The sequence below is a fragment of the Eleutherodactylus coqui genome, chromosome 13, assembly GCF_035609145.1.
Source record: "Eleutherodactylus coqui strain aEleCoq1 chromosome 13, aEleCoq1.hap1, whole genome shotgun sequence".
In the NCBI taxonomy this organism is placed as follows: domain Eukaryota; kingdom Metazoa; phylum Chordata; class Amphibia; order Anura; family Eleutherodactylidae; genus Eleutherodactylus; species Eleutherodactylus coqui.
The window spans coordinates 48,278,831-48,306,319 of record NC_089849.1 but is presented as its reverse complement, the minus strand read 5'-3'; the positions used below and the strand labels follow the sequence as shown (position 1 = coordinate 48,306,319).

Genomic DNA, 27,489 nt, shown 5'->3' with positions numbered 1-27,489 from the left:
AGCTCACACGTGTCCACAGCCCTTAGGACGGACAGAGGCAGGACAAATAGATTTCGTTTCCCTTTTTTTACACCAAAAGGACCCACTGCGTATATTCAATGAACATGAGAAGTTTAATAACTGTGCTGTGTCCCTGCTAATGTGTCACAGAACTTGAGGGTAGCAGAGTTATTAACTCTGGCAGAGCAGGTATTTTTTTCCCAATTAAGGAAAGCAAATGGCGAAGCCAGCAGTAAACCGTAGCTGGGTGCGTCTGATTTTTTAACGTTGTACACGCAGCTCACATGTGTCCACAGCCCTTAGGACGGACAGAGGCAGGACAAATAGATTTCGTTTCCCTTTTTTTACACCAAAAGGACCCACTGCGTATATTCAATGAACATGAGAAGTTTAATAACTGTGCTGTGTCCCTGCTAATGTGTCACAGAACTTGAGGGTAGCAGAGTTATTAACTCTGGCAGAGCAGGTATTTTTTTCCCAATTAAGGAAAGCAAATGGCGAAGCCAGCAGTAAACCATAGCTGGGTGCGTCTTATTTTTTAACGTTGTACACGCAGCTCACATGTGTCCACAGCCCTTAGGACGGACAGAGGCAGGACAAATAGATTTAGTTTCCCTTTTTTTACACCAAAAGGACCCACTGCGTATATTCACTGAATAATAACTGTGTTGTGGCCCTGCCTACACAATTCTTTCCCTGTAGTATCAATGGAGGGTGCAATGCTCTGCAGAGGCGATTTTGAGGGGGAAAAAAATATGCAGCACAGCTAACAGCAGCCAGCACAGTACTGCACATGGTTAAATATGGCCCTAGAAAGGACCGTTGAGGTTCTTGAAGGCTACACTCACTCCTAACACTCTCCCTGCCTATCCAACACTTCTGTCCCTAATGCCGGGTGCAACGCTCTGCAGAGGCGATTTTGAGAAGAAAAAAAAAAGGCACTGCTAACAGCAGCCAACACACAGGTATTACTGGCCCTAATAAGGACCTTTGGGGTTCTTGAAGCCTACACTAACTGCTATTTCTCTCCCTACAGCAGCTCCGGTACCAGCAGCACTGTCCCTCATCTAACTCACAAGGCATCTGAGGCGAGCCGCGGGAGGGGCCGACTTTTATATTCGGGTGACATCTGATCTTCCCAGCCACTCACAGCAGGGGGGTGGTATAGGGCTTGAACGTCACAGGGGGAAGTTGTAATGCCTTCCCTGTCTTTCAATTGGCCAGAAAAGCGCGCTAACGTCTCAGGGAAGGAAGTGAAAGTAACCGGAACACTGCATGGTGTTCGTTACGAATAACGAACATCCCGAACACCCTAATATTCGCACGAATATCAAGCTCGGACGAATACGTTCGCTCATCTCTACTCTGTTCCCATCTGCAGCTCCAAAGCAAAAATGCTGAAAAAATAGAACATGCAGCGCAATTATTTTCCGGCAAAATAACAGACACTTTATCGGAAACCTGAGGGACCCCATTATAGTCACTGAGGTCCATAGGACGCTACTTGTATCGGTCAGGCAACAGGTCCAATACCGCCATCAATTTGTAATCCTGCTCCCGGTTCCATTAGTCCGAACCTCAGAATATTTAGACTTTTTTAAATAGCTACTGTACATGAGAACACACACAGTAATTTAGGACTTTCTCTGAGTAATCACAACTGGCATCAGTTCCTGACAAGCCTTACACCGCACACACCCAATGTTGTGAAACCCAACAAGAAGTGCATGGCACTCAAAGTGATTAAGGTGAGCCATACCCAGCTCATCTACATATTTAAGGAAAGATGCTGGAGGAAGCTTGAGATTTGGGATATAAGACTGATAAACTAAAGCAAGAACAAGTCATTTGATCATCTGTCCATCTGAACAGAATCATGGGAGGAAGGGTGTCAGGTAAGTCTATGTATTTCCATAGCCCCCCTCTTTATTTTAGCCTACGGCAGTGACAGTCTTGTAGGTCTTCTTAGCGTGCTTTCACACGGAACGGAATATGCCCTCTTGCGGAATATTCAGCACCAAAATCCACACTGCTAATGCAGAATCGGAAATGGCTGAATATTTCCAGCAATTCTGGGACGGTATGTACTGCAGTGTAGTTGTGGAATAATTTTGCCCATGTGATATCACCCTTAGAGGGAACCTGTCACATCATTAAATAACTTATAGCGCTGTTAGGGGACATGACAGAAAGCCGGGTGATGTTTTTTTTTTATATTCACCCGTGGCCATGATTCAGCGCTGTCCCCCTCTGAAGATCACATGGTGATGGAAAGTTTGACTCTTGAGTCCCGTGCATGCATTCTCCTATACAAGTCTATGGGAGAAGCGTGCACACGGGAGTCCGAAAAGCACATTGGAAGTCTAAGTTAGTAGAAGTCCTATCGATCACATATCTCTATGGTAGCAAGGTCCATTTACCAGGGTGGGCCATGGAAAAGTAGCCTGGCAGCACACTTCTGGAATATGTCTTAGGGCTCATTCATATGAGGTTCAGTTTGGAATCTCCATTGTTGATTTTCACTAGAATACAGGACAAAATTGTGCAGAAAACTGCTCTACTTCATGCCATAAATAGCGACAAAAGGCTGGACTACTGTCCTGAAATCAAACAAACCCCATTATTCTCAATGGGGATACATTTGACACTGTTCGATTCCATCATAAGGTGGATCCATTCAGGGAGTGCCCGAATAGAGCAAAAAGACAGAATTCCCGAAGGCTGATGTCAATGAGCCGTAAAAGAGAATCTGTCTTAGTTATCTATAGCAACCAATCCTAGTGCAGCTTTCATTTCTTAAACTGCTAAGATAAAATGAAAACTGTGCTGTGATTGGTTGCAATTAGAGATGAGCGAACATACTCGGACACGCCCCTTTTTCACTCGAGCACCGCAATTTTCGAGTACTTCTCTACTCGGGTGAAAAGATTCGGGGGGCGCCGTGGGTGAGCGGGGGGTCGCCATCCCCCGCTCCCCGGCGCCCCCCGAATCTTTGCACCCGAGTAGCCAGGTACTCAAAAATAGCGATGCTCGATCGAGTAATTACTCAAAACGAGTACGTTCGCTCATCTCTAGTTGCAATGGACAACAGAGACAATTTTCTTTTAGACAACTTTCATAAGAGTACTGTGTCGGACTATGTGGTCCATCCTGTGTTTTGTGAATGGCTTTTGCATGTGTTTTCTATTAACTGTAGACACTTTCCAGTTTAATAGACATGTCAGAAAGTAATGGCAAGAAAAATGTTCAAGAAATGGGATCTCCACCAGTGTCCTAAATAATAGGGTCCGGCTCTGCATACTGAACCTTCAATAGAATAAAGCAAGAATCATATCTGAGCCCATTGTTTCTAGATGGGAAATTCAATAGGTGGCTAGCCAAAGAACACATCATGTTTGCCGCTCTAAGCAAAAAAGTCTTCAGCACACCAGTCCACCAGGAAATGTGAGACAAGGATGGGAATGAACATGGGCAATAAGAAGCTGATTTTTTAAGGTAGCAGTAGCCAATCTGCGCCCATAGGGCTTATTTGCAACCTCACCAGTTGGATATCTGGTATGTCTACCCCTGCCCTTCACCAATGACCAGTTACTCTCTTGTTGCCTTCTGTTGGTTACCATAAAATCAATCATTAAGGAAAAAACAGAGCCAAAGGAGTCTATCTTTTTGTTCAGAACAAAAGGGGAAAGCTTAGCATTAATTAAATTTTCTGATATATTAAAAGCATTTTCAAGACTTACATGCTCATGAACTATGCTTAAAATTGGTCGTCAGCATGAGATCTGTGACGGTCAGACTCTCAGCATCTCCACCTTTCAGCTGTTTGAAGAGGTTTCAGCCTTTGGGGGAACATTGGAGCTTCTTCATTATATACCAGGCATAGTGTCATTCATTTCATAGTAGTAGTGTCTGGCAGAGGCAGAGGCGTAACTTGAAGCTTCTGGTCCCCAATGCAAAACCTGTAACAGGGCGCCCAACTATAAAGTTCTATTCATAGTACTTGGCTCCCTATATGGAGAGGAGAGGCCTTATGGGCCCCTAAGGTTCTTGGGCCCGTGAGTAACCGCATCCCTGCATCCCTTATAGTTACGCCCCCCACCTTGGTATTGCAGCTCAATACCATTCAGTTGAATGGGACTAAACTGCACAAACGCCATGTGACCAATGACCATGATGTGATGTCAGAGGCCAATGGAGGCTGCAGCATTCACCTAATTGCTATGACGTCTTCAAGCATCTAACTGGTGGAAGTGTTAGCAGATGGGCCCCCACTGATCTAATATGGATGACCTGATCTAAGGATAAGTCAAGAATATTTAGGTCCTGAACAACTCCTTTAAGAACCAAAAATCACAGCGCATATGGGTATCCAATAAGACTGGAATTTTCTAGTCTGTAGTAATGGTATTGAATAGCACTCTGCTGTAGCACTATTCAATATACAGATTATACATTTTGCATAATTTGCTATATACTTTATATATATATATATATATATATTTTATTTTTTTTTATTTTATTTTTTTTAATTCCTTTAGTTAAAATTATTGATAGTGAAGTCATTCACCTCTCTAAGGACTCATGCGCACGAGATGATGCAATTTCGGTTCATGAAAATCAGGCCATTTTCATTGCATGTGTATGTGCATATGTAGTGTTTTCTTGGTGCATGTGCACTTTTTATACTGTGTTTTTCACGCACACTAATTGATGTCACTATTTTTTTATCCACTGTCTCCTGGCAGCATAAAATGCAGTGAATAAGCATGCGGCTACGTATTTGCTGCATTTTTAATGAATCCCATAGACTTTAAGGGCTTCTTCACATGAGCGTGATTTCATCCCATTGTGCACCCATGATAATCAAGGCCGCATAACGGAACAAAACAAAACCATTAATTTCAAAGCTTTGGTTTTCATTAGTCGTATTCTTGTCCATTAATAGTACAGGCGAGAAAAGATAGAACTTTCGAACGGCCTGAGAAGAAAAACAAAACCCATTCATGTGCCACTATGCTCCATAGCAGGGAGCATAGTTGCGCATATGGCCATCTGTTCTAGCTCCAATGGACGATTTCAGTGCGTGATTATGGACCAAATTAGGACATGCTATGATTTTTTATTTCCATGCAACTAGTTGGTGCATAAAAAAATTACACTAATCTGAATACCCCCATGCAAATTAATGGGGCTTAGGCTGTCCGTATTACGTTTGTCAAAAATACGGATGCAATACAGGCAGAAAATATGCTCTTGTAAATGAGCACCTTACCCAAAATTGTGTCTCACTCAGAAAAGGGCAAGCCTTTAATAAATTATGCTCAAGCAGTGAACACAATAGAAAAGCTGCTAAGCAGGTCTACAAATTACTCCACTGCAACTTTATATATTGTCAGTGCAAGCTTGTAAAAACTAATGCAAAGCATTACTAATATCAGTAAAAACATGTCAAGACAGTAACAGCCTGGATTGTAAAGAAGAGACACTCTTCTAAAGTAAATCTTCAAGGCCTAAGTTTCTTATGGGAATTTCACTTTAAGAACAGTTCAATGGCTTCGTGTCATACATGTACTATGTTTCTAGTATATGCTCTTTGGCACCCAACTCATAGTATGCCTGAAGGCAAGTAAATATTGACAAAGCCACTGTGTACTCTAGTATTACCACTATTCCTCTGGAAATGCTAGTTAATCACTGGATCAACAGGGAAGATCATTGGATGAGTAGAAAATATAAGTGGTCATCGGAGAAGATTACCAGGAATGACCACTGGATTATCTGGGAATTCGATCAGAGCCCAAACCTAGTGCCCTAGTGACTTACATCGATCACCAGTAAAGGACACCGCATCACTACTTAACCAAGTCAGGATTTGAAAACTGCACTCAAGTCCATCAAGTATGACCAATATTGGCTAGAAGTAGACAACAGCGGTAACACATCCCATTGCCATATCACATGGCAATTCATCTTGCAGTCACAATGTAATATATGTTAAAAGCCCATTAATTGTGTCAATAGCAGTTTGCAAAACTCTTGACATTTCACAGCAAAATATCAGAACTTTGTTGGGAGTCTCGGAGCTAAGACCCCCACTGATCACTAGAACTAAGAGGAAGAAGTATTCAACAGAGTACCCCTGTACCTCTCCAGCTTTGGTCTGCTTTGTTCAACTGATTCTGGGAAAGACCAGTTCAGCAAAATATGGGCCATAATGATAGATAATATCTAAGTCCATATACTGATCGGCTTGGGTCTACAAGGAGAGCAAGAAAAACATGATTATAGCCAAAGTGGCACAGTCTCAGCTGAGCACTTCAACCCTTTATTACATTAATAGATGGGGTCTACTAACCACTACCAGCAATCTCCAGGTTTTCGTTACCTTTGGTTAGGGGTGTCAAAGAGGGAGGAGTGAGTGATATATACTATGCAGCTTCAATAAGTAACTATGGTGCTGCCTCAATTGATGTGTTGAAGTCTATGGTAGTGGGGTTGGTTGCAATGAATTCAACTTTATTAGAAAGTTTGAAAGAAAGTGAGTTTATACTGTTTCTCCAAAGTTAGAAGATGGAAAAAGCAAAATAAATATGTGCATGATGTGTACCCATTAGGGCATTTTCCAGGTTTCCCAGTGTGTTCATCACAGAGCCAGTCACAGTGCTGCTCATATTCAAGCTAGAGGAACACGTATGTGATGGGACAACACTTGGTGCACCATGTACCCTATACGTAGGGTGCTTACACTCTAGGGAACACATACAGGAGAAGAGAGAGTGACAAGCAGGGCTGCACTAACCGACTATCTAAATCAGCAGGACAGTTAAAGGAGCTTGAAGCGCTCCTGAAGTCTGGTTCAAATGTCTATTCAATGTGTGGTTCCATTACCTATGGTTTAACCTCTTAGAGGCATTATCTTCTAGATCAGACCTGGGCAAAGCACGGCCCGCTGGCCACATCCGGCCCGCTGAATAGCTCGGACCGGCCCGCAAAGAGTGTCCTCGTGACTCACCAATGAGTCCGGTGCTCATGTCCACGGGGAAAATCGGGCCCGCTACGGATTCTACATGTAGAATCTGCAGCGGGTCCCTCCTGCCCCGCGGACATGAGCGCTGAAAATACAAATAAATGACAATAAACTCACCTCCCATCCGCTCCGTTTCTTCTCTTCGCGGCGGCGTCATCTTCTCTCGTCGCGGCCGGATCTTCATTCTTCGGCTCGGCGGATGTGCACGATGACGTTGGTGACGTGCTCCGCGCATGTGCCGGGCCGAAGCAAAATGATCCGGCCGCGGCTGAGAGAGGATGGCGCGGCGCCGAAGAGAAGAACCGGAGCGGGTAAGTAAAATGTGATTTTTGTGTCCCGCGGATCCGGATGGCTTCCATAGGCTTCAATAGAAGCCCGCGGGAGACCCGCATGAAAATGGAGCATGGTCCAGATTTTTTCATGCTCCATTTTTTTTTAAATCACTTTTATTGACGATCCGCGGGTATTTATCTACCCGCGGGTGGTCAATGCATCCCTATGGGGTGCGGATCCGCGCGCGGGAGAAGAGTTAAAATCCGCTGCGGATTTGAATTCTTCTTTTCCCTGTGGACATGAGCCCTAAGTGATGCCACTGTAACTTCTGAGTGGAGATGGGAGTGCTCCTTACCGCTCCCCTCTCCATTGGCAGACACGGGGGCCGCGCCGTAAAACGGGGTGAAACACCGGGTGTTCACCGCGCCGTATTACAGCGCCATTCATTTTCAATGGCGGCCGTATTCTGGCCGCAAATCGGGCGGCTGGAATACGGCCCCATTAAGGCAATGTGCATGGAGCCTTCGTATGTTGGTCTGGCCCTCTAAAACCATTCCAATTTCTCATGTGGCCCCATGGGAAAATTAATTGCCCACCCCTGTTCTAGATGATACCTAGCTTTTGGTCTTCAGTGCAACATGTGTGGGAAATCATTGCCTTGTCTTTCCCATGACTTTATGTCAACTCCCATATTTGAAAACCTGTAAGTGTTTAACAAGTTTTGGTACTCCTTAAGCCAAGGAGATAGATACAAGCAACCCTAAGTAATTGCAACATTCACTTCAGCTGGGCCCCAGGGTTCTTGGATGGCAACAGTTGTCACAGCTGCAGTACATGTCGCTACTTCCCAAGTGTCGGCATATTAAAGCAAATGTAGTGTTTGATCTCCCTGGTTATATAATCTTTAATGTAAGGAGTGTGCCCAGCAATAATAATCCAGTCCTAACTAAGAAATAATTCTTACTTTCCCTTCCAATACATCCAGACATGTCAAGGACGCACCCAGATGACATTGTAGTAGTAATGCTCAGCTTAATAAGCAATGCAAGACTGCAAGATTTTCTTCTGTATTGTTTAATACTGATATTTTAAAAATAGCATCAACTTAATCTTTACATTCAGCAGGTGGGTGTGGTACTATGCGTAAGAATTACAGGGGGTAGACAAAAATATGGAAACACCGTATGAAATGCATGGGATTTTAATCATTAACACTGAGATGTCCTTCTGTCCCTTGCTACACAGAGAGCTTTCCTGCTAAATTTGAATTTACTTCACTACTTGCCCTGCTCTGGGTGGTTTGGAGAGGCAGTTGGTAACAGCAGCTGAGTAGCTCAACCCCCTGACCAATGGAACTTGTTGCTCAGGCAGATGTTCACTTCTGCCTGTCAGGATCTGTGTCATATTACCTCCACTTAAAATTGGTCTCTACAAGTTTTATTGAAAAATGTTTTATAATCCCATGTAATTTAAGGCATGCATTTTGTACAGTGTTTCCATATTTTTGTCCACCCCCTGTAAGTATCATTGTCTAATAACAAGTTGTGTTGTACACACCAGGGAGCACAACCCCTTTATCCTAAATAATAATAGTTTGCCACAATTTTCCTGCAAATCATCTCCATTGCTTGAATCACATCGTAGGCGCTGCCAGAATAAAAAGTACCCTTTCGAAGAAGCATTGTACTGGAAAACCACAGCCAATGTCAGATCCAGTACAGACCCTTCTGGTAATTGCTGGAAGTTGAAACAAAGTTAAATGATTGTTGGATGTCGGCTGGCCAAGTCCAATTGGCATGAATTCTCCGGGAAAACACTTTTAAAGAGAAGGAAGTTAAACGATATGCTGCCAGTATCTCACTAACTTGAAAACAGAGCTAAAGTGTTGCAGCTTGCCATATGCAAACTGCAGGTGGAGCCAAGGTACTTTAGCGACGATAAGCCCGGTCCATGCGATCACGCCTTTGGGGCACGAGCCCTGTCATTTGGCACTTAACACTAATAAGTGCCTCTCTCTTGTCATTGCAGAAGTTCCCTTAGAAGTCATCTGTCAGGATTCCCTCTGTCTTTCCTGTCAGAGCAGATACTCCTTTTGGTGTCCTCTGTTGAGAATCCCACAGTGTTTTATGTTCCCCTCTTCCCTTCCCTGCTTCAATATCTGCTGTGGGGTGTGGACTGATTGGTCCACAAGGAGGTATTTCACCTTGCTGGTCAGTCAGCCATAATAGAGATGTATTTATTCCACTTCCGCCCCTACATGGGCGCTGGTTATCCTTCTGTGTGCATGCATGTAGTGCAGATCTCTGCCTGGATCTATTATCCATATTTGGTCTGAGTACTGTCTTGTTACTTACATCCATCTGATAGTGATCAGATGCCTGGGTCTGGCCCTGTTTGTCTATCCATCGATGGGCAGAAGCCTGAGTCCTCTCTGATTAATGGGTTGTTGGACACTTGAACCATATCCAGTCCGTTCTCCCTCTATCCAAAGGATTACCAGATGGCTGAATCAAGTACTGTATGTTTCCCCTCTGTCCGAATGGTTGTGGGACACCTGAACTATGTCCTGTTCTGTTTGTCCTCCTGTGTTTAAAGGGTTGTTTGATACCTGAGCCAAGTTCTGCATATTCATTTTCCGTTTGAAGGTTTGTCGCACACCTGTACCCTGTCCTGTCTGTGGTGTATGGTGTGGCAAAGGACTTCTGTTAGCTAAGATCCATTTCCTAGCCATGTTTGCATTTCCATCTGCTATATATTCTTTCCTAACCTCCATCTAGGTTAAGCTATGTCCCATAAGTTCAAGAAGTGGGGCCGTCCTTATTTGGACGATTATGCTGCTTTTAGGCAGGGTCCACCAAGCCAGTGTTGGTTAGGGATAGCATTGCAGTGTTTTGGTCTTTCTCTTGTTTTGATGCTGAAATACATGTATATGTTGGTCTATTGCAGACACTATCACATCTTGCTTTGATGTGTTGGTGATGTCTGTGAGGGGCACCATACTGCTCCTTGAACGAAAGTAGCCTAAATGGATTGCCAGGTTAAGAAAACCTATGTTCAAATATCCTTTTAGGCCTTTTTGAATCAATAGTCACTTATTCATGACCGATTTATTAGCTTGAGCAGAGAGTGGCTACAAGGACAGCTTCTCTCTCTGAAGGACAGCCATGGATTTTTATCCAAATGGGGATATAGAACACCTGGCACATGCCAAGTTCCTCTGTAGTTTTCTGGAGCTCTTTCTAGAAAAAAAGGCATTGCCAGAAATGAAAAATTCCTATAAATAATATCAGCTGTTGAGAAAATGACAGTGATCCTTACTTTTAAATGAACTGTTATTTAATTGTAAGTCATTAGAGCAGCTGAAATTGTCATAGGTTTTTCATATCTATAATTATATATCAGTCACACTTTGGGTTTATTTGTTATGGCATTATTATGTTGTTCAGTTTATGGTGTACAGAATCACATGCCAGTAAAAACTACTTTGTGTTGAGGATCGTAATCAACATATAATTATTGTGCCCTTGACTTATTATAATATACTGCTGTTACTCAATGCTAGAAAGGTCAAAGGGATTTTGCAGTACTAAATTATTGATGACCTATCCTATAGGTCATCAATTGTTCATCGGGGAGGTTCGCTGCTCAGGGTCCATGATGATCAGCTGATTAAAGTGACAGCAGTAACTTTAATCAGTCTATACCAGGCACAGTGCCATACATTATATAGTGGTGGTGCCTGGTATTGCAGCTCAGTCCCTTTCACTACAATGGTACTGACCTGCTCTCAGGCCATGTGACTGATGAACATGACACCATTGGCCTGAAAAGAGGCCATGGTCTCTTCAAACACCTAATCAGTTAGGGATCCCAAGTAGCAGGCTCCCGCAGATCAACTATTGATGGCCTATTCTGAGGATAGATCATCAATAGCTTAGTGCTGAAAAAACCCTTTAAGTTGGGTAAGTATTTTATCCTTCTTCCATTTGTTCTTATCTGACCCTTTAGTATAACAAAAAAGAGAGACTCTGACAGCCTCTGGTAGTTAGTCACCTATAGGCCGCCTGCACACGAGCGGAAATCCTGCCGCGAGATTTCCCGCGGGATCTCCGCCGCTGAAAGTTTGCATAGGAGTGCATTAAAATACGCACTCCTATGCAGACGGCCGCGGTTTGGCCGCGCGAAATCTCGCGCGGCAAACAAACCGTGGCATGTCCTAATTTTCTGCGGGGAACGCACTCACCCGGCCGCCGGCTCCGGTCTGCGCGGCAGCCGGCACATGAAAGAGCCGGGGCCGCCAGGCGCGGGTGAGTACGCGCTCGTCCCTGTAGGCTCTCGGGTCGGATCGCGCGGCGAGAATTCTCGCTGCCGGATCCGACCCGCTCGTCTGCAGGCGGCCTTAATTGTAACTTCTACTATATATCAGACAATGCTGGGAGTTATAGTTTTGCAACACCTAGAAAGCCATAGGTTGGAGTCTATGGTTATATAAGAAGCTATTAGGCTCTTGTACTAAATATTATTTCTACTAGTAGAAAGCCGGTTCCAGGGCGGTGACTGCAATCTATGTATATAAAACTCCATGCTCAGCAAAATCATTCAAGAAAATTAGGAATAACAAGTAGCCTGAAAAGTCGTTGGCTATTTTGAATACATAAAATACTCTGAACAAACCAACGTGGAGGTCCCTTTGTGTGTTGCCCCACTAGCCTACTTTCGTAGACACTGGAGGAATTTTTTAAACCCTCTGCGGGTTTTTCTATTTGGGCTCCTTCCAACGAGTGTAAGGGCAAAAACCGCTTGCTCCTGCGCAACGCATTTGCGCACTGAAGGAGTCTTTTTTGTGAGCGTCCCTACGCAAATACTGTGTGTATTTGTACAGACACCGCTAGTTTATATGAGCCGAGGGTTCAATCCTAACCCTTATTTAAATGGCTATTAAATCAAACGAGGTCCCTATATGCACCAAAATAGTGCACATTGTGTCTTTTCTTTCATGTGCGCAAAATGCACGCTCAGAATTGCATAATGTGAGAGAACCCATTGAAATCAATGGGTTCTAGTCTCTGGGTATTACACATGCTCTTGTGAAAGAGCCCTTAGTCTTAGCGCATCTAATTAAAATATTTCCTGGTAAGGATACATGTACATGGGTGTTAAAAAAGTTGCACTGAGAATTGTCAGGTGCAATTAAAATTAGGCAGTACACAAACATGTGCTGTCTTATGTGCGGGGACCACACATTAACATGTACTATGTTCTGCTGAAAATTGGACAAGAATAGGAAATTCCAATGTTCCCATGTACATTCACCATTCAAATGAATTGGTGTTATTTCCGTCTGATTTTTGGACCGAAGTTTGTGGTACAGGATGGACCGTGGAAATGTATCCTAGCACTACACTCTTATGAAAGCAGTCTAAAAGAAAATCTTTGTTTTCCATAGCAACGAGTCATAGCGCAGCTTTCATTTTACCTTAGAAGTAAGGCTGGACACCCACTAGCGTTTTTTTTTTCTTGAGCTGTGAGAGGGAGTGAAAACACTTGCCTCGCAACGAAAAAAAAACGCTGCAATATCGCAAATGCTTTCAATGGGGCCGACAGCAGTAAGCAGTAGCAGTAGCGCCAGCCCTATTGAAAGCATAAGGAATATATGGCGGACCTCTGCCATAGCTGTGGCAGAAGTCCAGAATACTATCCCATTGCTTTCAATGGGGTCGGCACTGCTGCTACCGGCCCCATTGAAAGCAGTGGTTTTTAGGCAACCTCCGCAGCATAATTTTCGGGGAAGGGCTTGAAATATAAGCCCTTCCTTGAAAATCATCCCTAGCTGGTGAAAAAAAACAAAAAAATTCTTTACTTCAATCTCCGCCGCTCAGGCGCGTCCTCCGGCTGGCTCCCTTGCACTGCTGTCCAGTACTTTCAGCAGGTGGGGATTTAAAAATCCCCGCCTCCTGAAAGAGCTGTGCTGATTGGCTGAGCGCTCAGCCAATTACAGGCAGCGCTTAGCTATTCCTCAGCTGTCACAGCTGTGGCAGAAGTCCGCGATATACTCCCTATGTTTTCTATGGGGCTAGCGCTGAGCGATATCGCAGATTTCTTCTCTGCGATGCAAAGCTCTACTGAAACATCGCAAATGAGTATAAAACCATTGAAAATCATTGGTTTCATAATCATCGCTGTCGCATTGCAGGGAAAAAAATCGCAAGTAGGTATCCACCTTTAAGGAGATGAAAGCTGTGATTGGTTCCTATGGGCAACAAATAAATTTTCTGTTAGACAGCTTTCATTAGCGTATGGTGCCGGCCTACTTTTCTGTGGCCTGCCCTGTAGATGCTATGGTGATGATGAGTGAGTGTGAGGCACAGCATGTAGTTATATGATATAAAAATGTGATAGCAAACTGCACCATATGTACAGTATGTGCATTAGATCATTTTGGTATTGTTTATAGCATGTATAATTTATCACCGTAAGTACTATTTCTTAAAAATCAGATTAATATTCCAGTAAGAGATAGATAATTCCCAATCCCATTCCCCATCTCAGCCGGTGTTTTTAGTCAGATTTTTCTCAAAATAAATGTAACCAAGTATGGCTGAATAAAGTTTTGTAAGGTAGTGGTTCTAGAGACACAGAAGAGAGGCATTCCTAATACCACTCATAGTTTTCATCCCATCATACAACACAACCTAGGTCATTCTTGAAAATGTGACAGATCTCACATTCCTTGCAATGACAGAAAGAGCGTCTTTATGCTTAAGCGACCTTCAAAGTAGAAGAGAAATGACAAATGTGTCTTATTACTTTTTTAATTACAGTAATTGCAGTACACACTGTATTATTCTATGACAGGTGGAAACATAACACAGCAATTCCCATCATTGCATAATATAGTGAGAGGTGCTGAAAGGCTTTGTACAAATACAGGGGACGGACAGAAATATGTAAACACCGTATGAAATACATGCCTTAAGTTACATGGGATTATTAATTATATTTCAATAAGACATGTAGAGACCAATTTTAGGTGGAGGTAATATAACACAGATGCTGCCAGGCAGAAGTGAACATCTGCCTCAGCAACAAGGTTCCATTGGTAAGAGGTTTGAGCCACTAAACTGCTGTTACCAGCTGCCTCCCAAAACCACCCAGAGCAGGGCAAGAGGGGAAGTAAACACAAATTTGGTGGAAAAGCTCTCAGCCAAGCAGAGGTTAAAATGGCAGCTTAGTGCTAATGATTAAAATCCTGTGCATGTATAAGGTGTTTCGATATTTTTGTTCACCCCCTGTTTGACCATGGCACACAAAAATGTGAATCAACACAAGAGTTTATTTAAATGTTTTCTTAGGCTTTGTTTACTTCTGCATTGAATACTCTTTTTGAACCCCCCAGTTCAGATCTGGCACAAAATGTTTGTCCGGTAAAATGACAGAAGTCCAACAAACCACATTATAGTCAGACCACATTATAGTCAGTGAGGTCTGGGAAAATTGAATGCCACAACATAGATATGTCAGGGCCATTTTACATGGGCTGATATATCGTTCAGATTCCCAAGATCAGCGGGAATGATGGCCTTTTTTCTGTGGGAGAATATGGTGCCATACCGTGGTGCCATGTGGCAGATCTTCCAGTCAGAAGCATAGAACTGAATGAACAAAAGAAGTATATTCCTTCCAGTGAAACAAGAGCATATATTGTCTAGCGTATAGTGTATAAGTGATGCACAACTGGTTTTATGTAAATCGTGGGTACATGATAGGACACGGTGAAGGAATGTGCTAATATTTCATCCAAATCTTTTTAGTTTGTAAGGTTGGATCCAAAAGATGGTTTTGATATGCAACATATATACTTTTCAAAACAAGTCTGATGTGTTTTACAATCTGATGTAAGAGTAGCGCATTCAAAACGCGTTAGATGCAGACAGCTTTAGTAAATCCTTTCATTAGACATCTGGACTTTATTATGCCTTGATGGTTACATTCTTGGATCCATTAGGACTGTAGTGCATTATCTGGCTTTTTTCCCCAAGTGTCTCCAACCTAAGGAGGTGTCTATTGCTATCTGACAAAGGCACTAACATTATTTCCTTATGAGGTAGGAAGGGTTGATTGGTCTTAGAGCTATTTTTTTACTGACTGGCATGGCTTCTAGATCCTACAGTTAATGTACAGATCCACTCTGATGTTATGTATTACTGTTGCTTTTTTTAGCATTACAGCTGGAAAGCACAAATCTCAAGCAAAACTCAAATGCATTTGCACACCGAACCAGTAACTACATAGACAACTATCTCATTGTGAGGAGAGGTGAACCATTCACTATTGAAGTCACGTTGAACAGACCTGTACAGTCTTCAGACAACCTCAAGTTACAAATGAGTACAGGTAAATACCAAATATTAATAGTGATTTTCTAAGAAATGTTCAATTTAGTAAAATGATGTGTATTTACATCACATAGTTTGAAATGTAGCAACTACAATCCAGTTTTATCATCAGCGTTTAATAGTCACCATTTGTCTTCATATGCCCTGACTCTAGACATAAAAGGTAATTACTTGGGCATATCCATTGAAGGTTACACAGTAATGTCCTGGGTCTACTCACCAATGGTAATAGTTTGAGAATACAAATCGAGGGCTTCAACGCATGGGCGTGTTTTAGTCCCGTTATGCGGCTATGAAAATCACGGGCGCATGACGGGACAAAACAAAACCATTGATTTCAATGGTTTCGTTTCCACTATCAGGACTCTCGCGCATTAATACTACACGCAAGAAAACATAGGACTTGTCCTATCTTTCTCATATGTAGGTTAGAGGGTCTTACTGTGCGCTCAAATAAGAGAACAATGACAATAATCTGGTTACTCACTCTGAAGGGGGAGGTTCTCCAATAGATCAAATTGGGGTATCACCTCCTCCCTTGGGGTCCCAGGATGGCCTGTTAATCAGTATAGATAATCCTTCGTGGAGATGATGTAATCTTACCAAGAAGTAATAGAATCTTCTTTATTCCAAATGTCACGCTTACAAATATACAAATGTTGTCCCTCACACAGGAGGTCGAACAGCAGATGCAACGCGTTTCGGTCACCTAATGGTCTTTGTCAAGCATAAAAAATAGTGGTACATTACAAATATATATAGAGCGACATATATTCACCGAGTTTACAGCATGACTCTGTGTTCTGTTGCTCCAAGAGGACGCTGAGAGCACTGGACGCGATGACGCAACCTCGCTCTCAGCTTTCTTCCTGCTTTTTTTTTTCAAAGTTGCATGCAATGGCACAGAGTTTGAATGGTAAAAAAAATGTACCTGGTTCATGCTCTAATACACTCTGTAGCAGTGAACATATCAGAACATGTGCTTTTGCCCTGAAAGTAACAGCCTGAATCTACACATAGAATGTAATGGTGTGGATCTGCATATAGAAGGTTATGGCCTGGATCTACGCATAGAGTGTAATAGTGTGAGTCTATACATTGATGTCCTGAATTTAAAAACAGAAGGTATGGCCTTATCTACTACAGATTGAAAGTAATGGTTAAATTTTACACATTAGTGGTAACGCTCTAAAGATAATGGCTTGGGAATATACAGATATTTAATGGCTTCAGTCAACATATTGATATTCACTAATCTACATGGTACTGTTGTATTATGTCGCCACTGGAAGTTAAGGGTGGCGACATAATACAGCAGTCTTCAAATTTCGTAACGCTCCTAGCTTCTGATTGGCTGGGAGTGTGTTTAATCCCCCAAGTGCAGTCCTGACACGGCAGTTTGTCAGGGAGGACAGCGGCAATGGTGGGAGTGGCACAGAGCGAAAGACACAATGAGCAGGGCACCCACCTGTCAGCGGCAGAGAGCCGGCGGCCAGGACGGAACAGAGAGGTGGCACACTGCACACAACTGTAACATGGAAGCATTTAGAGCTAATAATGTAAGCCTAACAAGAATGTAACCCTAACCCTCCATGCCAGCCAAAAATCAATACAGACACTGCTAGGACCTTCAAGAATTCAGCAAATCAGGAGCTAGGGGTGTGACAGGGGCGTTCCTCCATGCAAGCCCTGTCAAGCCCCTAGCCTCTGGTGGCGTCAAGGTACAACAGTACCCATCTATAGTACCCTGATAGTACCCAGATATTAGCTTATCTCTACACACTGAAAGTAATGGCTTGAGTTTACACAGTGAAGGTATTGTCCCAGGTCTGCAAATTGAATGAGCAGTCTATATTCTTAAGGTAATGGCTTAGGAATATACATGAAAGGTAATGCCTTAATTCAATCTATTGAGGATAATGATTGTCAAGTCTACATATTGAAGGTAATGGCTTAAAGGGGTTGTCCGGCCAGAAACATCATAGCTCATTACTTCTGTTTGCCCATTTCCATGCACTTTGTAATATACATTGTGCATGGAAAATGAAGCAAACAGAAGTTTTGGACTTACCTTTAGGGGTGCCCCCCCCCTGTGTTGACCCTCGGTCGTCCCAGGTTACGACAAGAAATCTTCTGCATTTCTTGTCGGGCCGGCAGCAGCTCTCGTCGGCGCTGGAACGCTCCTCTTCCCTTCCGCGCATGCGCAGTCCTTCTTTCTTCTGACGGGACCGCGCTCTTTACCTCATCATCGCAGGGGACGCGCGCCGCCGGTCGGCGCATGCGCAGTACACTCACTTCCTGGTTTCATATACCAGAGCGGAGTGAGTGACTGCCTGCCGCTGCTGCTTGGACAAGAGCCAAGAAGACACCGTCGGGACTTTAAAAGTATGTGAAAGGGGAGAAGGGGAGTAGGGGAGAAATGTTGGAGAGATGGATGGATGGATGGATGTGTGCACGGGGGGGGGGGTGTGCAGTGATGTGTGTGTGGTGTGCACGGACCGGCTGTCAGAAGTCCCGGGGGAAGGGGGGGGGTGTGGAGTGGGAAAGATCGATGGATGGATGGATGGATGTGTGCAGGGGAAGGGGGGGGGTGCAGTGATGTGTGTGTATGTGCACGGACCGGCTGACAGACGTCCCGGGGGAAGGGGGGGGTGTGGAGTGGGAGAGATCGATGGATGGATGGATGGATGTGTGCAGGGGAAGGGGGGGGGGTGCAGTGATGTGTATGTGCATTGACCCGGCTGACAGAAGTGTGGGGGGGGGTCATTGTGAGAGGGGCACTATGAGGGCATGTGTGTGTGGGGAAATGTTTTACTTTACTTTAGCAGGGGGTGGGGCCTGGGCGGGGAGAGACTGTAGAGCAGTTCAATAGAGGTGGGCGTGTCGTGGGCGGGGCTAGGACGTGAGCTGAGGGAAATCCTGCCTTTTCATGTCTTACTACCATCGGGAGCGCGCACACAGAAGAGGGGGGGGGGGCGCAGGGTATGTGAGAAGGCAGCACAGAGGCGCCATCTTTGAAAACTGCAGAGAAGATCAGTCTAAGGTAATAAACTGACATTGCAGCTGATCTACTGGCCGGTTTGAGCCCCTGTATGCTGTCTGTTACTATCCTTACTGAAAGGGAAGCAGCAGCATTATAAAAATTTTTACCCTGTGTGGCCGGACAACTCCTTTAATTCTACACAGTGAAGGTAATGGCTTAAGAATATACAAGTTAAGTAATGGCTTTGGTCAACGCATTAAGGGTAATGATGGTCAGGTCTACACATTGAAGGTAATGGCTTGGGTCTACAAACTGGCACTATTGGCTTGGGTTTAAAATGGAAGGTAATGTCTCTGATCTACACATTTAATAGGCAGAGTCAAAACATCAAAGGTAATGGCTTAAGAATATACATGGTATGTAATGACTTTGGTCAACACATTGACAGTAGTCATAGTCAGGTCTACACATTGAAGGTAATGCCTTGAATCTACACAATAATCCCCTCCCTCATGTATGTGACAAAGGTGCAGGATGGGTTTGAAGAAGGCTAGGAGCCAAGCCCACTTCATACCTGGTGAGTGCCAGCTATTTCTGACAGCTGATACCCACTACAAACGGCCACAGTTATACCTAGGGTTTGATCATGGCTTTTCATTAGTGGTCAATCCAGACCACAACATATAAAATATCAGCTGGAGGGGAATGACCCCCCTGACTTACGATCAGCTCCTCTTGATGCAATTGTGGGGTGCTGATGGTTGTCATGGTAACCCTGGGCCTAGTTAAAACTCTCAAGGCTGCATTTATTTAACCCTATTAAGCCCAGCTTGTGGCAGGGCTTAGTATGAGAACATGCAAAATACAATGTGCTGTAATACTGAAATATAGCAGCATACTGTAGAAGTGATCAAACAATCACACAAGTTTTCTGGGCATAAAATGGGAACTCTCAAAATGTTGAAATCTAGGAGGTGCAGCTAAGAAGCGGCAACCTGTACCTTTTATCAGCTGCTCTGGACCATCTTCATCCTGTGCAGCTGCCAATCTGCTGCTGTATTTATTTGCATCACTTCTGCAGTAAACACAGCAACAGACTGTTACCTACAACTTCTAGCATGCATAGAGCTTGTTTACCATTCAGCACTGTAGCTCCGCCCACAGCTTACAGGTCCTGAACTTACCAGCACCAGCCTCCCTCCCACTGCGAGTGCCAGAAAAAGCCCGATGAAGCAGGCAGACAGGACCTTCCCGCAATCAGGACTGCACCGCTTCTGTCCTCCCATCCTTCACTACTCACAGCAGGAAGTTGGGAGGTATGGACAGGAGAGGAAGTAGCAAATGTGGGCAAGGTGTCAGAGGAAGTGGAGACATTTTACAGGTGGAGGGTCATGTGACTTAGATAGAAAATGAAGAAAGTAGCAAGACCAGGTAGAGTAAACCTATTATAAAATGACTTAATTTGATGATGTACATTAGATTTTAAAATGTTAGTCTGCACCTGGAATACCACTTTAACTGTATTTTGCATTATTCTCTTTTTCTAGGACCCATTAAAATAGATTTACCTATTGAAATTCCAAGTCCTACCAATAAAACACCTTGGTTTGTAAGCGGTACCCAGAAAAATAACATCTTGGCAATCACTATCCATTCCCCATTGAATGCAGTCATTGGATCATATAATATGACACTGAGTTTTGCCAGTGGATGGAGTACAGATTCAAAAAGTCTGGGAAAAGTATACATTCTTTTTAACCCTTGGGCTAAAGGTACTGTGTTTAATCTAAATGCATTTAGCTAAATTGATATAGTGAAATATATACAGTATATGGTATTAAATGGCCATTCCGGTGATTTTCTTATCCATTCATTATGTATGCCCCAGTAGATATAAGTGAGCTACCATTACCTCGGTTATTAATGATGATCACTCAGCTCCTGTCACACAGATATAATAGAGGAGATCGCAGCTCATCCTCCTGACGGTATACTTATGGTCTGTAGCTTATTTAGGTGAATATACAGAGTCAAGTCCCATTATCATGACCACCAGCTAATATGCAGAGTAACTGCCATGTGCTGTATGGATAGCAGCTAAACGGGCTGGGAGTGACTCAATAAGATGTTGGTAGGTAGTCTAAGGTATCTGGAGCCATACTCATTGCAGTGTATCCCACAGTTGCTGGAGGGTATGTGAAGGAGGATCCATAGAGTGAACACAGTGATCGAGGTGGTCCTACAGATGCTTGATTCGATTCAAGTCCTGTGAAGAATGGGGCCAGGGAAGTATATAGAAGTCTTGATTGTGCTCTTACAACCACTGTCAGACATTTCTAGCCATGTGACATGTCACACTGTCATGCTGGAAGATCCCATTTGCCCCATGGAAGACAAGCAGCATGTATGGGTGTAGGTGATCTGCAAGGATAGATTCAGAACCAAATCGGTTCAGAGTGCCTTCCACATGGATGAGCGGGCCCACAGAATGTCACACACACATTTCTCAGACCATAACGCTGCCGCCACCAGCTTGTGTTCTTCCAGCAATGGTTGTAGGGTGTTTGTTTTCTGATGCTTTGCCAATTAGTGGTGATCCAATTCCAATACTACCGTGCAAATTTCTTCCAATGAAACTTTGTTAGCATAGGTGCAGTGACCATCCATCTGCTTCGGAATAGGCTTCCCCCAACTGTTGTTTTAGACACACGTCTGGTAGCCTTTGGCTCATTTTCATGGTGATCTGCTTGTAGCATATCAGTCAGCCCTCACACATCTTCATAGTCAACATTCACCTCTTATATGAATGGCATGGCTATAGCATTAAGCCAGTTCAGCCAAGCCTGCCATTTTCTGTGAAATACGCAATATGCCCAGAGCGATAAGCAAGTGCCAACTTCTCTCCAGATAGCATGCTGTATAGGGCAGGGTCATGGGAACACAAAATATACTGCCAATAGGCAGTGCTGTATGTAATTAAGTTTTAGGTGGAGAACCGAGTGACAGCAGTTATACATAATTGCATTGCTTTAGTAAGAAAAAGCTGCTGCAGAGTTTTACTTCTCATTATATCAGCAGGTTTCAATATTGTCATAAACTGTGATCTGACACTGCGCCAAACACAAGCATGTGTTGTATTCTTATGTCTTTATGCTAATACTTAATAGGGACATTTAAAAAGCCCAGCTTTTCCTGCAGCGGGCTTAGTACAATTTCCCATACAGTGCGCTGAATGCATCAAGTGGTGCATACCTCCTCAAGTATTCAGCGCATGCTCAGTGCACCTAGACAGAAATGTACACCAACTCCAACCTGGCGTACATTTCTGGTATAATTTACCCCAGTTTCTGGTGTAAACTATACATAAATCTGTCGGTCTGGGATGGCAGGGCCAGTGCAGATAGCAGAAATGTTGCAACTTTTTGCGCAATCTACATATAGAAGATATTGGCTTGGTTCTACACACTGAGGCCTCAGTCAGACGGGCGTTTTTTCGCGCGATTTGCGGATCGCATGACGGATGCGCATACGCAAATCGCGTGACCGGGGCCGACGATTCGCCGAGAAATCTGCAGCTAGCAGCATTTTCGGCGAAACGGCCCAGTGCTGCCCGCTATCCTCTGCCACAGCTGTGGCAGAGGAGAATGATGTTTGCCCATTGAATTCAATGGAGCTGGCAATACAGCCGGCTCCATTGAAAGCAATGGGCTGCCGGCGAGCACGGGATGAATTTTCCCTGAAAACCATCCTAAAATGTGTAAAATAAAAAAAAAAAAGTATACTCACCTTTTCCCTGCAGACGGAGTTCAGCCGCGTCCGGCCGGCAGTTCTCCTGAACTGCTCTGTGTAGTATTCAGCAGGCGGGGATTTAGTATCCCCGCCTGCTGAATGGGCTGCCTCTGATTGGTCACAGCTCTCAGCAATCAGAATTCATGAATTCATGAATGGGTGAGTGAGAGCTGCCTCTGATTGGTGAGAGCTGTGACCAATCAGAGGCAGCCCATTCAGCAGGCGGGGATTTTAAATCCCCGCCTGCTGAATACTACACAGAGCAGTTCAGGAGAACTGCCGGCTGGAGGCGGCTGAACTCCGTCTGCAGGGAAAAGGTGAGTATTTTTTTTTTTTTTTATTTTATAATGGTTTTCAGGGAAGGGCTTATATTTTTAAGCCCTTCCCGAAAATTCATCCCACGCTCGCCGGCAGCCCATTGCTTTCAATGGAACCGGCTGTATTGCCGCCTCCATTGAATTCAATGGGCGAACATCGTTCTTCTCTGCCACAGCTGTTACAGCTGTGGCAGAGGAGAATGATCTTTAAGTATATGTTCTCAATGGGGTCAGCGCTGCTGCCGCCGGCCCCATTGAGCGCACATATAGAACAGAAGGAATCGCAGAACGCAGATAGGCGCGTTCTGCGATTCGTCGGGTCCTATAATTTATCGCACATCCGAATAAAAAGCGGACATGTGACCGATCCCATTGCGAAGCATTGGGTCTATATATGCACAGATCGCATGCGCAAGTCGTGCGAAAAAACGCCCGTCTGACTGAGGCCTGAAAGTAATGGCTTGAGTTTACACACTGAAGGTAATTTCGCAGGTCTACAAATTGTGCAAAATTTAACACTTTTTTACGCCAGAAATGTGCGTAAAATCCTTTATAAATGTGCTCCAGTGTAGTGCTCTTTGAAGATTCAGAGTTATTATAGGAATGCCCACATCAGGGTTTCCATAGGCACATAAATTATACTATTCTATTCTAGTCAGTTAGGATTTGAACATTGATGTGGTTGGTGATTGGTGCCTATGACCAGATTTAAAACTGTTGACAACTGTTTTTTGTCGACTACATCCACCTTCACAAACAATGCATATAAATTGAAAACTGAAGCAACTTTGTAGCAGGTATCCAATAAAAATTTTCTACCGTTCAACTTCTGCAGCTCCGCCGCTGACTATGCATCTTTATAGTGAAAGACGGCAAACAAACCCTGTATGGTCTGAACCTGCAGTCATATTCTATTCTATATGTGCTCTACTTCGGGCTAACCTTCCAAATGTACTACAGCACAAAGCAGTGGAGATGGAAGAAAGTATGGCTGCAGGATTACACTTCACAGAATTTGTTTGCAATCTATTATCATGGAGACATAGGGGAAAATTTGCTAAGGCCAGCATTTCCTGCGCTGGGCTTAATGTAACTTCCTCCAGCACGCGCCTCTTAATGTATTATACGCAACTCCGTCCACCTTCACTGAAATATACCCCTGCTCCTGACCAAGCGTACATGTCTGGTATAATTTATTCATTTCTGGCGTTAATTATACATAAATCAGTCCGGCTACACCCCCTCTCGACAAGCATTGCCTACTTTTTGAAAAAATGGCGAGGCTGGTGCTGAATGTTGTAAATTCGCAAAAAAAATTTTGCAAGCTGCACTAGCGCAAAATTTTGCAACTTTTGGGATACATATAATGTATAACTTTTATTAACTTTTGCGGAGAAGTGAAGAAAAAGAAATTCCGCTAATATTTTTTGAATTTTGAATTTTTTTGAGAATGTGATAACATTATTCTGGTGATACCAACTTTATACAGTTTTTTTTTTTGCTTTGTGATTTTTTTAAATTTTGTTTTTTACACTTAAGCTAGAACTCTATGAGGACTTATTTTTCTAGCTTTTCTTTATGGGATGAGCTCTAGTCTTCATTGGTCCTATTTTGGGGAACATCTTGATCAACATTTTGATCATTTTTTATTCCATTTTTTCTAGAAGTAACTATCTAAATCTGCAATTCTATTATTTTTCTTTATTTATACACTCTTCGTAAAAAAAAATCAAGCAGTAAGAAGGAGTCGTCGTTTTGCTGCAAAACTCGGCATGCAGTTACATTTCAGGCAGATATGAAAATGATTAGAGTTGCAATGTGATTAGATGTACGGTCTTATCATGGGTTATTTTTACCATTTTTATCAAACTTTTCATTACTTTTTATTTTTGGCCCATCACGGAATTTGAATGCCATTAGGAGCTATTGTTCCTATACAATGCTGGAATACTTCAGTACTGCAGTGCATTACGTTGGCCTATTAGACCCTGCCTTTGACATGGCTTCATAGGCCACTATGGATAGTAGACTAAGAGGTCATTGTCAAATCTCTGGGTACCATACCAACTGATTGATCACATTGCGAAGATCTGATGAGTGACGGCTGGAGTTCTTACATGCTGTGATCACACTGACAGCAGTTATTATGATACATCATAAAAAATCGTATGTATCAGATTAAGACTTTTTAATCACTTAAGTGTTTAAAAATGTTTCTATTCATTACTGTGACATTTTGCATGTTTAGGCCTCAGTCAGATGGGCGTTTTTATGTGCGTATGTTACTTGCATTTGCGATTGCCATCTATATAGAACCAATGCTTTTCAAGGGCAGCGGTCACATGTCCGATTTTTACATGTGCATAAAATGCACACCTACAAAAGATAGAACATATGGGTGGCAATGGACATGGTCATGTTTTTTTTTTACGTTCATAATGCGATCTTTTTTACGCACAAATAAACACATGTAAAAATGCCGTCTGACTGAGCCCTTATACTGTATATGCTCTGCTATCCACACAGGTGATGCAGTGTACATGGAAAGTGAAGAAGAGAGGAATGAATATGTTCTCAATGAAACTGGAGTCATTTTCTATGGAAATTCGAGCTCTATAAAGCCAAGGACTTGGGACTTTGGCCAGGTAAAGTTTACCACCTTCTAGGACAGATAGGGATATAGCAAACTTTAATCGGAGACTTAACGCTTTAAGAGTGGTTTCACACCTGCATGGGGGGTTCTGCTTCTTTGCTCCATTTTTGCTATCATCTGGGATTAAAGTCCAGGACCAAGCGCTGTAAACGTACTGTTAAGCATCATCAGGAAAACTGCCAGATTTTGTCAAATTGTCAGAGTATTCATGATATTCCATTTGCACAAACTGCTTTAAAGCATGCAAATCATTACATCAGTGGGGTTCTCACCATTAAGACCCCCACCGATCTCAAGAAGGGATGTCTTGTGTCCTTCTCTACTGTCATTGTGAGGTCACTTTATCCCCTGCAGTGATGTCAGAATGAAGCATGCATGGCCACTCCATTCATTTCAATGGGGCTGATGGAAATACCAGAACGCATGTTGCTCAACTATCTCCTGCCAGCCCACTAAAAGTGAATAGAAAGCGCGGCCAGTGCTCCATTCAGTCTCCTCTGCACTGCAGGGGTTACAGTTAGCCTGCAGTGAGGAGAACAAGGGACATTGAATTCCTGTTCTTGAGATCAGTGGGTACCTCAATGGTGAGGCCATCACTATTCAGCAAGTTATCCCTTAGGGTGCCTTCACATGAGCGTGAGCATGCAAACGCGCGCACAAAAACACGCGTCTATTACAACCACTGCATTCCCTATGGTGTGTTCACATGTCCATGTTTTACAGGTGGGCGCCTGCAAAGATAGGACATGCGTGCACGATAGGGAATGCACGCATTGCCTTCAATGGACCCTTTAATTCATTCAGCGAGAGCTCCCTGTGATTGGCTGTGCGCCTCAGCCAACCAGAAACATCTCTTTTAGCAGGCGGGTATTTTAATTCCCCGCCTGCTGTAAGAACTTCAGTGCAGATCTGGGAACAGCGCAGACAGGATGCAGCTGAGCCCTGGTAGCTGAAGAAAGGTGAGTATGTTTTTTGTTTTTTTTTCACTAGTTTGGCTTGTTTTTAAGTGAAGGGCTTATATTTAAAGCCCTTTCTTGAAAAACAATTAAGGGGTGTCAGCAGCTGGATCTTCTATTCTTTCTCCACGGGAATGAAGAATTCCTTCTGCTGCATCTGTCACATCTGTGACAGGTGCAGCAGGGAATTCTTTATTCCCCATGGGGATGAAGAAAACATCTGCCGTATGTTGCAAATGTGTTCTTCATCCTCGCGGGGGACAGGGCAGCAGTGGACAGGTAAGTATATATATATTTTATTTACATTAAAAGGAATAATTTTCCGGGAAGAGCTCCCTGAAGACAATGCACGGACTCTATTGAAGGCTTCATTGAAGGCAATGCATCGACCTTCACACATGCGTGTTTTTGTGCATACAGGGGTGCTCACCTAAGTACGCACATGCTTGTGTGAAGCCACCCTTATCCTGTGGATCACAAATAACTTGTACAACCCCTTTAATTTTGCATCAATTCTATTCTAGTGTCAAGAATGATTGATGGTTCTGTAGAGCTCTCTGGACTTTGTGTGTACTATGGTTTTTCTTGCAAAATTTATTTTTTTACTCATTTTAGTGTCAAAAAGGAATTTTGGATGTCACTTTAAAACTACTAGACAGTAGTATTCAGCATAAAAGAGATTCTAACAAAGATATCAATCTGAGAAATGACCCAGTTCATGTGGGAAGAGTGTTAAGTGCCATGGTAAGGCGTCCTTCAATTTTTATACCTACAGATACTGTTTGTCTTTCCTTACCTTTCCTCTTGGCTCACCATATCATGAGATATGTGGCATTAGTTTTCATGGTATGCCGATGGCGCAAACTGCTTTTAACACATGCAAATTGTTGTAGTGTATCTGTCCACATTTAATGGAAGAAGAGTACAGTACAGGTTATTCAATGTTCCAGTATCTTTGCAACTGCATTTTATGAGTTTTGACTAATTACACAAGGTCCACTGTATGCATTGTGATGTAGCACAGTATGAGTTTCTATAGACCACACTTTTCATTCCCTTTTTATTTTTTTAATGTAAAAAGGACACTGGCACAGA

At 43.3% G+C, this 27,489-nt stretch overlaps 1 protein-coding gene across 1 annotated transcript in view; it reads left to right on the top strand.

Moving 5' to 3' along the window:
• The first annotated feature begins 1,740 nt into the window (after window positions 1–1,740).
• The window catches only part of LOC136587890 (protein-glutamine gamma-glutamyltransferase E-like), a 49,498-nt gene continuing 23,749 nt past the window's right edge, over window positions 1,741–27,489 (top strand). The window contains exons 1-5 of the mRNA XM_066586697.1: window positions 1,741–1,895; window positions 15,521–15,694; window positions 20,227–20,451; window positions 25,312–25,430; window positions 27,010–27,138. Coding sequence (XP_066442794.1) covers window positions 1,877–1,895; window positions 15,521–15,694; window positions 20,227–20,451; window positions 25,312–25,430; window positions 27,010–27,138 — 666 coding nt within the window. The 5' untranslated portion in view covers window positions 1,741–1,876. The remainder of the gene's footprint in view (window positions 1,896–15,520; window positions 15,695–20,226; window positions 20,452–25,311; window positions 25,431–27,009; window positions 27,139–27,489) is intronic.